A 12701-nucleotide genomic window follows, 5' to 3' on the forward strand; every position below is an offset into this window, starting at 1 on the left:
ATGTCAGTTGCTAGCTGCCAGATGTCAGATTTCAGATGTGTCAAGTCACGGTAGATTTATCCATTTCGAACGATCAACCAAGTCCTTTTCGTTGATCTGTCCGAAAAAAAAGTAACTCAAAGTATGTACGGAGTCGAATAATGCGTGGATTTTTCAACATTTAAAAACAAATATTTGATAGAAGCCGGACCACAGTTAGAAATGTTCATTCACTCTTTAATACATTGTACGGATGCATTTCAGAGGCAGTTTCCCCCATCTTGCAGCGTATACCACAACGGAAGAAAACTTCAAAGCACAAAACCGCATAGGAGAAACAAGGAAGAACCCAGCTAATTCAAACTAAGCTAACTGATTAGACCGCGTTAAGCAGAACAGAACCAAGCCACATTAGCTAGTGCCTGATTTAACTGTACAATTTTACTTTTTACAAGAAAACGGTTTTTATATGAAGACATGCATGAATGCGGATTTTTGCGCAAATTTCAGTGAATTTTCTGAATAGCTCAAAGCAAATTCCTCATCAAAACTGTCAAAAAAATCCGCATCTACGCTCTCTTGTATGTATGTATGTATGTATGAGCCGCTTTTACGGCGCGCTAGGGCGCTCTGCGACGCCTATTCTCCACAGGAATCTGTCATGGTAGAGATCCTCCGGAAGCTGGCATCTCTCCATCTCTTCACGGATGCCCTCTACCCACCGTTTGGCTGGACGCCCTCTCCGTCGCCTACCTGGGGGGACCCACTCCAACACCTTCTTCGGCAACCTGGTATCAGCCATTCTCTGCACATGCCCATACCATACCAATTGCTTGGTCATGATATCGTGCACAATCGTCCCCTCAACGCCCATTATCTCTCGGACACGTTCATTCCTGACACGTTCTCTCCTCGAGATTCCAGCCGATCGTCGCCAGAAATCCATCTCGGTCGCCTTGAGCATTTCTTGGGTCCGCTTCTTCAACTGCCACACTTCACTGCCATAGGTGATAATAGGCTTGACAACCGAGTTATAAATCCTCTTCTTGTTGTCTTTGGAAATCCTTTGGTCCCAAAGGATCCCATTAAGCATGGCGATGGCTTTCCTTCCTAGAAGATTACGGTCCCGAATGGCCTGATCCAGCTTCCCATCCGAAGTCAGCTTCACCCCCAGGTACTTGTATTGTTCGCAACTTTCTATATGTTGACCATCCTCCAGGACTATGCTTTGCTGAGCACCTCCGACTGACATCTTTTTTGTCTTACGGACACTAACCTCGAGGCCCCATTTGCGGTACTCCTCCACCAACTTCCGGGTCATATACTCCGCGTCATCGTGATCTTGACTTATGACTACCTGGTCGTCAGCAAAGCATAGCGTGAACAGTGTTTCTTGGTCATTTAGAGGGACGCCCATGCCGGCACACTTTCTTTTCCATTCCTTCAGAACGTGCTCTAGATATATCTTAAACAGCGTCGGTGACAGACAACATCCCTGCTTAAGCCCCTTGGTGACAAAAAAACCGTCTGAAAGCCTTCCTTGGCACTTAATTCTAGCAAAAGCCCCCCGATAAAACTGCTTGACTGCCCCAATAAGTCCTTTACTAAAACCAGTTTCTTCTAGGACTTCCCAGAGTTTCACAAGAGGAATACTATCATAAGCCTTTTCAATATCCAAAAACACTAAATGAAGCTCCTGGCCAACAATTCTCTTCTTTTCGGTTAACTGGGTAACACAGAACAGATGATCAGCGGTAGACCGACCAGCCCTAAAACCTGCTTGCTCCTCCGCCTCGAACGGGGTCCACTCCTCTTCGATCTTCGCTTTCAACACTTTTCCATAAATTTTACTTATCGTTCCTGTCACCGCTAACCCTCTGTAGTTCCCACAGTCATCCTTCCTTCCTTTTTTATGCGACGCTGTTATCCAGGCCTCTTTCCATTCTTTCGGGATGTCATCACCGTCAATGCACTTCTGCAGCAAATCCCTGAGATGGTTAACCAACTTGCCAGTCCCACATTTAATTAACTCGGCTGGAATGTTTCCTGGCCCAGGAGCTCTTCCATTCATCAATTCCCTGATTGCTTTGACCACCTCCTCAACTCGAATTTCCATTGAGTGATCCTCGACTATATTTTCAGCATTCCCCGTTTGAAACTCTGGTCGTCCTTCCGTCAATAATTTATTAAAATGTTCGTCAAGCTGTGAGATTGTTATCGGAGATATAATGTCCCGTTTCATGTCCCTTCTTAGGCCTTTGATCAGCTTCCAGCTCTCAGCACTCTTCCTTCCCCCCAGGTATGTGTCAATCCTTGAGCAGTTGGTCTCCCAAGACTCGTTTTTCTTCCTGGTGATTAAAAGACGAACCCTCGCCTGGGCTTTCCTATACGCGCCGCGGGTGTCTGCAGTCCTAGAAGCCAGATAGTCATGGTACTTCCTACGCTTTTCTTCAATTACCTCCTCTACCTCTTTGTCCCACCAGTAGGGTTTCTGTACATCCTTGCTCTCATTACACATACCCAGGGCTTCCTTCGCAGCTGAATGTATACAACTTTTGATGAACTGGTACAACTCTTCTGCAGTATCGAAAGTTTCTACTCCCAGTTTCTCATCCAGCCGCTTCCTGTAGAGCGCTTTCACGCTTTCATGCTGTAAGCTATCGATGTTGTAGTGCACTTGTTCGATCTTCGTTCCTTGTGGCTGGCACTTCTGATGTTGCAAGGTATTCCTCTGCAGCCCATACTTAACCGGAAATGCAATCTCCGCCTTGAGAAAATGGTGATCACTACCACAGGAGAACCCCCGGCAAACTCTTACTTGTTGAACCTTCATGGTACTCGTTTGCCTGGTGACCGCGTAGTCGATGATTGACTTCAGCCCCCGAGTTTGCTGAACCCATGTGTACTTATGGATATCTCGATGTTGGTAGAATCCGTTCAGTATTTTCAACTCGTTTTGTTCACACATATCAATGATGCGTGCACCGTTGTCATTCATCGCCTCTTCACCGAAAGGTCCAACAACTTTAGAACCATTCCTTCGTCCGGTTCTACCATTCAAATCTCCCATGATAATGACCTCCCTTGTCCTTCCAACCCTCAGAACCTCGTCGTTGAGTTGCTCAAAGAACTGATCCTTTAGATTGACGGGAGCATCATCATTCACACCATATACTCCTAACAGGGCCACCTTGTGACCATGCAGTGTAAGATGCATTCTGATGATCCGCTGGTCTACTGCTTCCCAAGTAGTTATAGACGGACGCAAACTTTTCCGGATAAGTATGGCGACTCCTTGCTGTGCGCGTTGATCTTTACTGACACCACTATAGAACAGATCATAACATCCTAAGTTTTCTGATCCTGTGCCTTTCTTTTTCGTTTCTGTTAACACGGCGACATCTACATTATACTTTTTTACCTCCGATACAACCTCTGTCAATTTATTAGAAATGCCCTGTACATTCCATGTCCCAAAAACCATTGTCCTTTTCCGTAGTTTGTGTCGCAAAATCCGTTTTTTTCCATTATCACCGAGGCTATCTTTATTAGGCTTTTTAACATTAAGTTTTTTCCGGGTATCGGGGAGTTAGCCCGATGCCCCAACCCCCAACCTGGAGGACCAGGGTTTGATTTTGGAGTACCGTCTCCTAGACAGGCTGCTTTCACCACAGCTATGAGCCCTGTCTGCCCCTCTGATGAGTGGTTCATACGCCATGAAGCCGGTGACCATCTCCACCCCCCTTTAAGGCAGGGGCTACCAGCTGGGGTCCGCAGGATTGCTAAACCTGTGACAGTACTGAGTACAGTCCCCCATACGGACACGCTCTCTTGTGAAACACTAAATCGCCCAGTCAAATTTGGCAATAGCTGCCTGGCTTGGTTCCTTTCTGCTGTGCGCGGTCCAATTGCAAGCTAGCGATCACAAAGTAACCCAAAGAAGCCATAAACACAAACATTTTTAACCGTGAGGCATTACAGTCGGACTGCATTTTTCAATTTGGAACTATAAATTCTGGTTCTTCTGGAAAAACACGTATGTGCAGAGGGAAACTAATGGTACGTACGTTGTTTTTGAACCGGGCAATTAATAGTTCCAAATTGCAAAATGTAGTCCAGTTGTTCCATTGAGCGTGTTTTCAGGGTCTCGCCATAAAACTGTGATATCTTGTTTTAACAGGTTTGTATAGGATAAACTACGACCTGAAGAACTGGAATCTGCTGGCAGGCGCTTTGAACGACGAGAGCAGCTTCAAGAAGATCCACCCCTTGAACCGAATGCAATTGATCGCCGACGCGATGGATTTGGCCTGGATGGGCGACCTGGAATACAAGACTGCGTTCTCTGTCTGCAGATATCTCAGCCACGAAACGGAATACGTGCCATGGAGCTCGGCTGCTTCAGCCCTCGGTCAAATCGATACCATGCTTCGAAGAACAGCCAACTATGGTTATTTCAAGGTGAGGTCTTCAATTACATGGAAAAAGGGGGGGGGGAATAAAGGGGGAAAGAACGTGAAACGAGGTTAAAAATACAACACTAAAAACCCACGACGTTTTGATTCAGAAACTGAGTCATTTTCGGTCGGAGAATAAATTAAGAAATAAAAAATAACGAAGAAAAAACCTGTGACCTACGTGTTGGTGGCCGAAATCCGAGAAAAAAAACTGTTTTTTAAACAACCAGGCTAGCTTCTGCCCTCAGACAAACGGATATAATGCTTCGAAGAACAGCCAACGATGGTTATTTCAAGGTGAGGTCTTCAAAAACATGAAAAAAAGAAAATAATAAAATCAAAGGGGAAAGAACGGAAAACGAGGCTAAAAATACAACACTAAAAACTCAAGACGTTTCGACTCAGAAACTGAGTCATTTTCAGTCGGAAAATAAATTAAAAATTAAAAAATAAAGAAGAAAAAACCTGAGACCTACGTTTTGGTGACCGAAATCCGAGAAAAAAAAAGTTGTTTTAAACAACAAGGCTAGTTTCTGCCCTCAGACAAACCGATATCATGCTTCGAAGAACAGCCAACGATGGTTATTTCAAGGTGAGGTCTTCAAAAACATGAAAAAAAGAAAATAATAAAATCAAAGGGGAAAGAACGGGAAACGAGGCTAAAAATACAACACTATAAACCCAAGACGTTTTGACTCAGAAACTGAGTCATTTTCAGTCGGAGAATAAATTAAGAAATAAAAAATAATGAAGAAAAAACTTGGGACCTATATCACTGGTAAAAAAATCTCTTGGACCAATACCGCATTGCATTGACTTAAGAGTGCAGTTTCTTGTCGCCGGATTTAAGAGTCTTGAACTCTTGTTTCAAGCGGATTTTGCATTGATTCAAGCGAATTTTGCATTGAAACAAGAGTCCAGACTCTTAAATCCGGCGACAAGAAACTGCACTCTTGAGCCAAGAGGTTTTTTTTTACCAGTGAACATGTTGGTGGCCGAAATCCGAGAAAAAAAAACAGTTTTTTAAACAACAAGGCTAAACATACGACACTAAAAATCCGAGACTTTTCGACTCAAAACTGAGTCGTTTTCAGTCGGTTTGCAAGGAATCCCAGTTCTATTTTATGAATTCATTCATTCATATCTCATTTGTCATTTATTTCAGAATTACATCCGGGAACTGGTAAGCTCAGCATTCAAACGATCCGGGCCTTTAACAGAGACACCTAAAGGCTTTGAGGCGATCAAAATGAAGAATTTGGTCACTGGTCTGGCGGATAAATATGAGATCGGTGATTTCAAAGACCAGGCCTTGCAGCTCTTCAAGAAGTGGTATGCTGATTCTTTTTTAACACCTAGACGACAGAACCGTTCTGCAGCTGTTAAATTTACCAACTAGATATATAACATATGTTCATAAGGGAAGATTCGAATGAATTTAATGCTCCAATCATATATTTTGATAATTCATTCAAACGGCCTTACTTAAATTTTTACCATGAGTCGATTGGACCCTCTTCATTTTTTGCGTCCCACTACGTTGCCAAAAAATATTTTTGGTCAAAACGTTGTTGGCAATATTGACGTAGTCGGGAAGTGTAACACAGAAGAGAAACAGACTTTTTTGCTCGTTTTAAAATGACGTATCTACCAATATGTATTTATTTGAATAGCCGTTTTCATAAATAAGTCTACGCAGTTGGCTTTTTTTCTGATAATGTCGGTAAAGTAATCTCTCTCTGTAAGAAGAACTCAAGGTACCGCACAGTGGAACGAGTCAATGGGAGAGGTCGGACAATATTTGGAAACTTTAAAACCTCATAACTTCGTTCTTTCAACATCTTGAGGTTCTAAAAGTAGGTTCATTGGTTTTCTCGTGAAATTTTCTACTAGAGGCACTCTTTAAAATTTAAAACGTGACGAAATAAACATCAAAACTTGTAGTTTTAGTCAAAAATTTCATTTCCGACCTCCTTAATTGACTCGATCCACTGTGTGCCGTCTGATCTCTTTCCCTTAGAGAGGTTCTCGTCATGACGATATTCAATCAGAAAAGACGGACGAACCCCGACATCAATGACTCAATAAACTAAGATACCATTTAGGGGTGCAAAATCTCCACGATCCCTCAATCACCGAGAAATTACGCATTTTCAACGAATAAAGCGCGCATCGTAGTGAACGCGCAATGCTTGAAGTATTCGCCCAGTCTTGTAGGCGCCAGTATGCGTCAGGCGCGCACCGTAGTAGGTAAACGCGCAATGCGTGAAGTATCCCCCCAGTCTTGCAGGCGCTAGTATGCGCTCCGCGCCGACCGCACCTTGTTTGTCGCGATTAGTTAAACCAACTTGTTGTTCAACTTGTTACTGCTATTAAGTTTTCGCGCACTCTGTATAGATCACTGTCATTTAAAATGATTATTCTCTTGTGAAATTGCACTGATCTGTCAGCCGCTGAAAACTCGTGAACAACGCAGCAGTCATTATTTACGCTCTTAAGAAGGCAGATTTCTAAGTACGAACCTGCACTTTGACGCATGAGCCATGTCGTCGCTGCAGAGAGAGTCGTTCCATTGCCACGCTTGTTACGTCGGTAGGAAAATACACGTATTGTATGTATTACATGTATGTATTTAATATAGGAAGTTTAAGGCACTGACCGATTTCCTCGCAATAGAGAGGTCCTGGGTCCTCGTTATAATGATGGTCGAGGGAGGGAGAGACTCTTGTATCAATTTTTTTCTTTCGGGGTACAACTTTGCCTTTCATAGTGGTTATGATGCTTGATGAGAAAAACGTCGAGTGTTACCACTTGCTAAACTTTCTTTTCGCACATACTATGTTTTGGACAAATAATAATAATTGGATCGCATTTGGCAAAAGGGAATCAGCTCGACTACAAAATTTTAAAAATGTCGCTTCTTCAAAATTACCTAAAAAATCTCCAAAAATAGCAAAAAATTATTGCTTCTCACCTAAGAATTGTTAATTTTAAAGAAAAACAAGTCTTCGCATTTGAATACTCTTCATAAATTAAGTATTTTCAAAACAAAAATCGAAATTTCACGGTTTTGAAAATGCTGTAATTGCGCTGGTTCCTTTTTGCTAAGTGTGATCCAATTCTAGTGTACCTCGGACCTTATCACTGCATAGAATTTATGCACTTATATGTACTCATAAAATGCAAGATGGCTAACTTAAATACCCGGGATTCATTACAGGTATAATCACAAGAACTCAGATACGGTCAACCCAATCCCGAAAGACATCAGGGGCCGAATCTATTGCACAGCCATTAAGAACGGCGGTGATGAGGAATGGGCGTTCCTTTGGGCCAGATACCTCAAATCCAACTTGGCTACAGAGAAGTCTACCATACTCTCCGCCCTCGGATGTTCAAGAAAGGTTTGTTTTCATTCTCTCGTAATCCTCTTTGTAATTTTTTTTTCGACTATTACTATCGGTAGAGATAAATTTTACGTACAAACATAAGAACCGCTTTTACAGCGTTCTGCGACTCCTATAGCCGCCACACAGTGACTTGATCGCATTTAGTGACAAGAAACCAGCGCGATTACAGGGTTTCCAAAATGGTACACCTTCTGATTTACTTTTAAAAATACTTAATGTACGCACAGTATGAACATTTACACAATTATTTTCCTTTAAAGTTAACAATTTTTTGGTGAGAAGCAAAAACTATTCGCTACTCTCGGAGAGTTTTTAGATAATTATGAAGAAGCAACATTTTTGAAATACCGTAATTGCGCTGGGTTTTTTTTGCTAAATGCGCTCCAGCATATCCTCCCTTAGTTTTTCTGGGAGTTAGCATTCCCTCGTTTCTTGTAAAGTTCTCCGTCACCATCCTTTCACTGGGCTAGAGATAAATTTTACAGTTGATAATTTTAGCAATTTGATGACATTGTATAATGGTTCAAACTCAAATGAAAAATTAGCGAATCCTGCTAATATTAAGCGATAATTTTTCGAGCGTCTATCAATAAATATCTGTTACTAAAGTGCAAAACCATGTATTTCCATTGTGGTGTTTCAGAATGTCCACTTCTATTTGATTATTTCGAGGAGAGACTAGGGCTGTACAATCGGTTGTCGGTAAGCCACCGAAACAGTTCCGTTAAGAAAAAGTTACGATAAGAGCGCTCTTACCGATAGCGATCAGAGTTTTCGGAGCTGGCGAAAATAAGCTGTTGCCAATTGTATGTACATCTATTTTACGCGCCGCCGCGCCAGGCAATCTGATAAACCAACACACGGGGCAACAATGTATTGAGTGCGAGCTCTCAAAACTCCGATAAGGCCGGCTGTTTTCGATATCATGGCCACTGTCGGTACTGCCGCCAGTTTCAATAAGAGACGATGTCGATAGTGTTCCGGTAAGAATTCGTTTGAACACCCCTAGGAGAGACGGTGTATTGCGATTTTACCAATGCCGATTTATTGTGATATTATCGGATAAAAAATAGCGATAAATTGTAATTTCATCACATACATGTGCAATAAAAACGCGATTTTATTTACGACGATTTATTGCAATATTATTGAACAAAAAATCTTGAAGTTCCGATTTTATCGAACGCGGTTTTATCGAGATAAAATTGCGACAGGATATGGTTAATCGTCCAGGTGTTGATGATCTTAGCGATTTTATCGCTCGAACAGCGTAAAGAATCACACAATAGAAAAGAATTTCAAAATATTGCGACTTTTCCGTTGAAAAATGCTACTTAGGACCAGAGTTGGGGGTGACTACTTCAGCTATTACTAAAATTGACTATACGCTCGATCCTTAGAATTCTCTACCCGATAAGATAGATCAATCGTCAAATTATTCGTTCGATTAACGATTGACTCAAGTAGCACAGATTGCAATAAATTGCAATTACATGGTAAAATTATTGCTATTTCATCGAAGTGATGTGTATGTTGCCTATCTACTGATTGAAGGAGCACTTCGTCATGGACTTTATTTCAACACAATTGAAACAAATAGCAATTTTTTATTGTATTGCATATTGCCATCTTTCTGACACATGGAGCTCATTTTGATGAATATTCAAAATCGGCATTTATTGAGAAAATTTATTACAAATTTGCAATAATATGGTAAAAAATTGCAATTTAATTGCTATAAATCCCAATATTATTTCGATATTTTTGTTGCACTGTGCTACTTGGGGATCGGACGTTGCTGATTGACCACACTGAAAAAAAAAAATTTGGTATATTTACTATGAAAAGGGTAAAATTACTAAGAATTCAGGGTTCTATTTAATCCCAGTTTTTTCTTGGTAATATTACCATTTATGGAATTGATAATTTTACCGAGAAATCTCGGTAAAATTATTGACTTTCTCGGTAATTTTACTGGACCCCGGTAAAAACGCCAATATTTTTTATCGACTGTGGTAGAATTACCGAGATAAAATGGCAAAGTTACCGGGAATTGATTACCAATAAAAGTTGTATTCTTACCTGAAAAAAACAGTAAAAATACCGGTTTTTGGTAAGCTTACCGGTCTGTCTTGGTAAAATTACCAATAATTGGTAAAAAAATTGAGGTGGCAAAGGTACCAACGGACCTTGGTAAAAACACCGATAATTTTTTTTCAGTGCAAATAATTTTTTCCAAGACCAGTTTTCCCTGGTTATAACCTAACCCATGTTTACTCCTGTGCAGGTCTGGCTCCTGAACCGATACTTAGAATGGTCGATCGACAAGACCTCCGGGATCCGATCTCAAGACGCCGCCTCCGTCTTCTCGTCGGTCGCCTACAACGAGGTAGGCTTCAGCCTCGCCAAGGAATTCTTCGCGCAGCGCGTGGCCGACATCTTCGCCTACCACGGCGCCAAGAACTCCAGAATGGGCAGCTACGTCAAAGTCCTCGCCAACCAAATGATCTCAAGAGCCGAGTACGACGAGATGAAGGAACTCACTCAGAAGCACGAAGAGTACCTGAAATTCTCCGGGCTCTCCGTTAAACAAGCCCTGGAATCGATAGACATAAACGCCCGGTGGCACTCCAAACACTACGCCGCCATACCCGATTACCTCTCACCATCTCTGTGAACGCACTTTCCAGTTATTTCCTTGTTGTTTGCCACTAAGAGTCGATTTTCCACCCCTCCTTCATGATGAATACACTTTTTTGATTTGACGGTGTTGTATTTTGTTCCAGCAAAATTCCGAACGCCGCACTGCGATTCCCGGGTGTTTCGCGCTCTCTTTGTACATATCATTAATTTATTTTATTTTATTTTTTTTACCGTCCAAAGTTGATTATTTTTTGTTTTGCATGATGAATACATGTTTTTGTAAGTAACCAGTGTTGTTGTTGTTTTTTTAACGTTACGTAATTTTTAAAGAGAAGGGTCTGCCGTTGCGTTACGAAGCGTTAGAAGTGGGAAGAGGGGGTCAAAATGCCGAAAAACTACGTTACGTAATTTATGCGCGCTCCCTGAAATTTCAAAGAACATTTTCGTCCAGTTCGATTGGATTGCATTTTGCAAAAAGGAATCGGAACATTGCAATGGTGCTAAGATTGTGCAACTTCATCCTTGGCAATAAAATTACTGAAGCCATGAAGAAATATGAAATTAACATGATAATTTTTGTCTTAAATTTACAGTTTTTAGTGAGTAAAGTAGAAACTGTTAATGGAAAATCAGGTTTTCCTTCCATGACAAAAGAAGATGCACAATTTTAGCAACATTGCAATGCTCCTGGTTCCTTTTCGCAAAATGCAATCCAATTACTCCGTCAAGCGAAATTCCCGTCAAATATTTTCAACGAAAGATTGCCCGTTGCGCTCCTCTGAAAGAAGATTCGCCACATCTGCTGTGCTAATGAAAAACGCCGCATGGGCCTTTAAACGTTGCCAGTTTTCTTTTACTAAAAATCGAATTTACTGGAAAAATTTTGAATATATTTTTTCGAATTTTCAGATGATTTTATTCGCAACTTGAACATAGCTCCACGGAAATTTCACGGAAAAATATACTTTCCTCATGAATACATCTTTTATCCGGAGAAATTTGGCAACTCTCGAATGTTCCCTCGGAGTTCTCCCTTAGCACGGCAGACATGCTGTGCTGTTTTTAGCATGACAGTACGAATGGCATCCCTGAAGACAATCGCTATACGCTGGTGGAAGAAGGAAAAGTTTTATAAAAAAAATTGCTGCTTTGAAGAGCAAAAATTTCAAAGCACTCCCCTTTTTTCCCTCAACGCGAACACTGTTGCCTAACTACAGAGGTGATGATGGCGATAGTTTCTAAAGCACCGTTTTTGAATTAATGCAGCACATTCTCTTTTAGAACTTTGGATCCAGTGGTTCGATTGTAAAATCGTCATCGAACCGATGACGTGAATGATCGATTAGCGATATTTTCCCATTTGAAGCTATGGTGTAGAATCGATTATTGAGATGTTCGTTGCGAACACCCTGTTAATCGATCCTTTTCCATAGATTTCTTATTTCTTTTAAATGGCATATCAATCGATATATCGAAAAGCATGCCATACTACTGCATGGAACCGACTCGATAGATGAGTCTCTATCTTTGCAATGGTATATATCGATCAACATTATTCGATAACGATTCTTTAATCGACCCCCAGATGATTTATGATTGCGTGCACGCGTGCATCGGTCCATCTCAGTGACTGAAAATCTTAAATTCATACCTCATTTCAGAGGGGAAAACTGAGCCGCCCGCAAGAGCATCTAACGAACTTTAGACGCAGACAAATTCTGCGTATTTTTTTTTTTCTTTTTTTTTCTTTTTTTTCTTTCTTTTTTTCCTTATTGGGGGCCCACGTAGGATGTGTTTCGTCTTTGAATTTTTGCGCACTTGTGCGATTTTTGCTCGTGATGGTGGAACCTAGGGGACGAAGCCGACTTTGAGAACCAGGACACAAGTTGTTTCCATGTGGGCACTAAACTGGGTCTCATTGAGGTTTGTACGAAACAAACTATATCTTTCTCTTACGTGATTCCCGAGCAGCAGAAACGTTTAAAAAAATAAATAAAAAATATGTCGCAGGCAAATAGTCAAATCAGGCATTTCATCAAATGCCCAGGCAGATAGCCTTTTGATGGTATACAAAGACTTGTATGTATTTGACGAGGAACTATTAATTTTCCATTGTTTTGAAAGTAATAATTCATCAAAACTACCAACTATAATCTTGTATTTTGCCCTCAAAATGCTCCTCATATATTTGAACTTTCAGAATTTTCAAAAG

At 41.1% G+C, this 12701-nt stretch overlaps 1 protein-coding gene across 1 annotated transcript in view; it reads left to right on the plus strand.

Moving 5' to 3' along the window:
- LOC109037716 (putative aminopeptidase-2) overlaps window positions 1-10776 on the plus strand; it is a 72093-nt gene extending 61317 nt beyond the window's left edge. Inside the window, exons 23-26 of the mRNA XM_072304467.1 lie at window positions 4160-4440; window positions 5602-5768; window positions 7657-7840; window positions 10134-10776. Coding sequence (XP_072160568.1) covers window positions 4160-4440; window positions 5602-5768; window positions 7657-7840; window positions 10134-10523 — 1022 coding nt within the window. The 3' untranslated portion in view covers window positions 10524-10776. The remainder of the gene's footprint in view (window positions 1-4159; window positions 4441-5601; window positions 5769-7656; window positions 7841-10133) is intronic.
- The last annotated feature ends 1925 nt before the right edge of the window (window positions 10777-12701 follow it).

The sequence above is a fragment of the Bemisia tabaci genome, chromosome 9 (genome assembly GCF_918797505.1).
Source record: "Bemisia tabaci chromosome 9, PGI_BMITA_v3".
Classification (NCBI taxonomy): Eukaryota; Metazoa; Arthropoda; class Insecta; order Hemiptera; family Aleyrodidae; genus Bemisia; species Bemisia tabaci.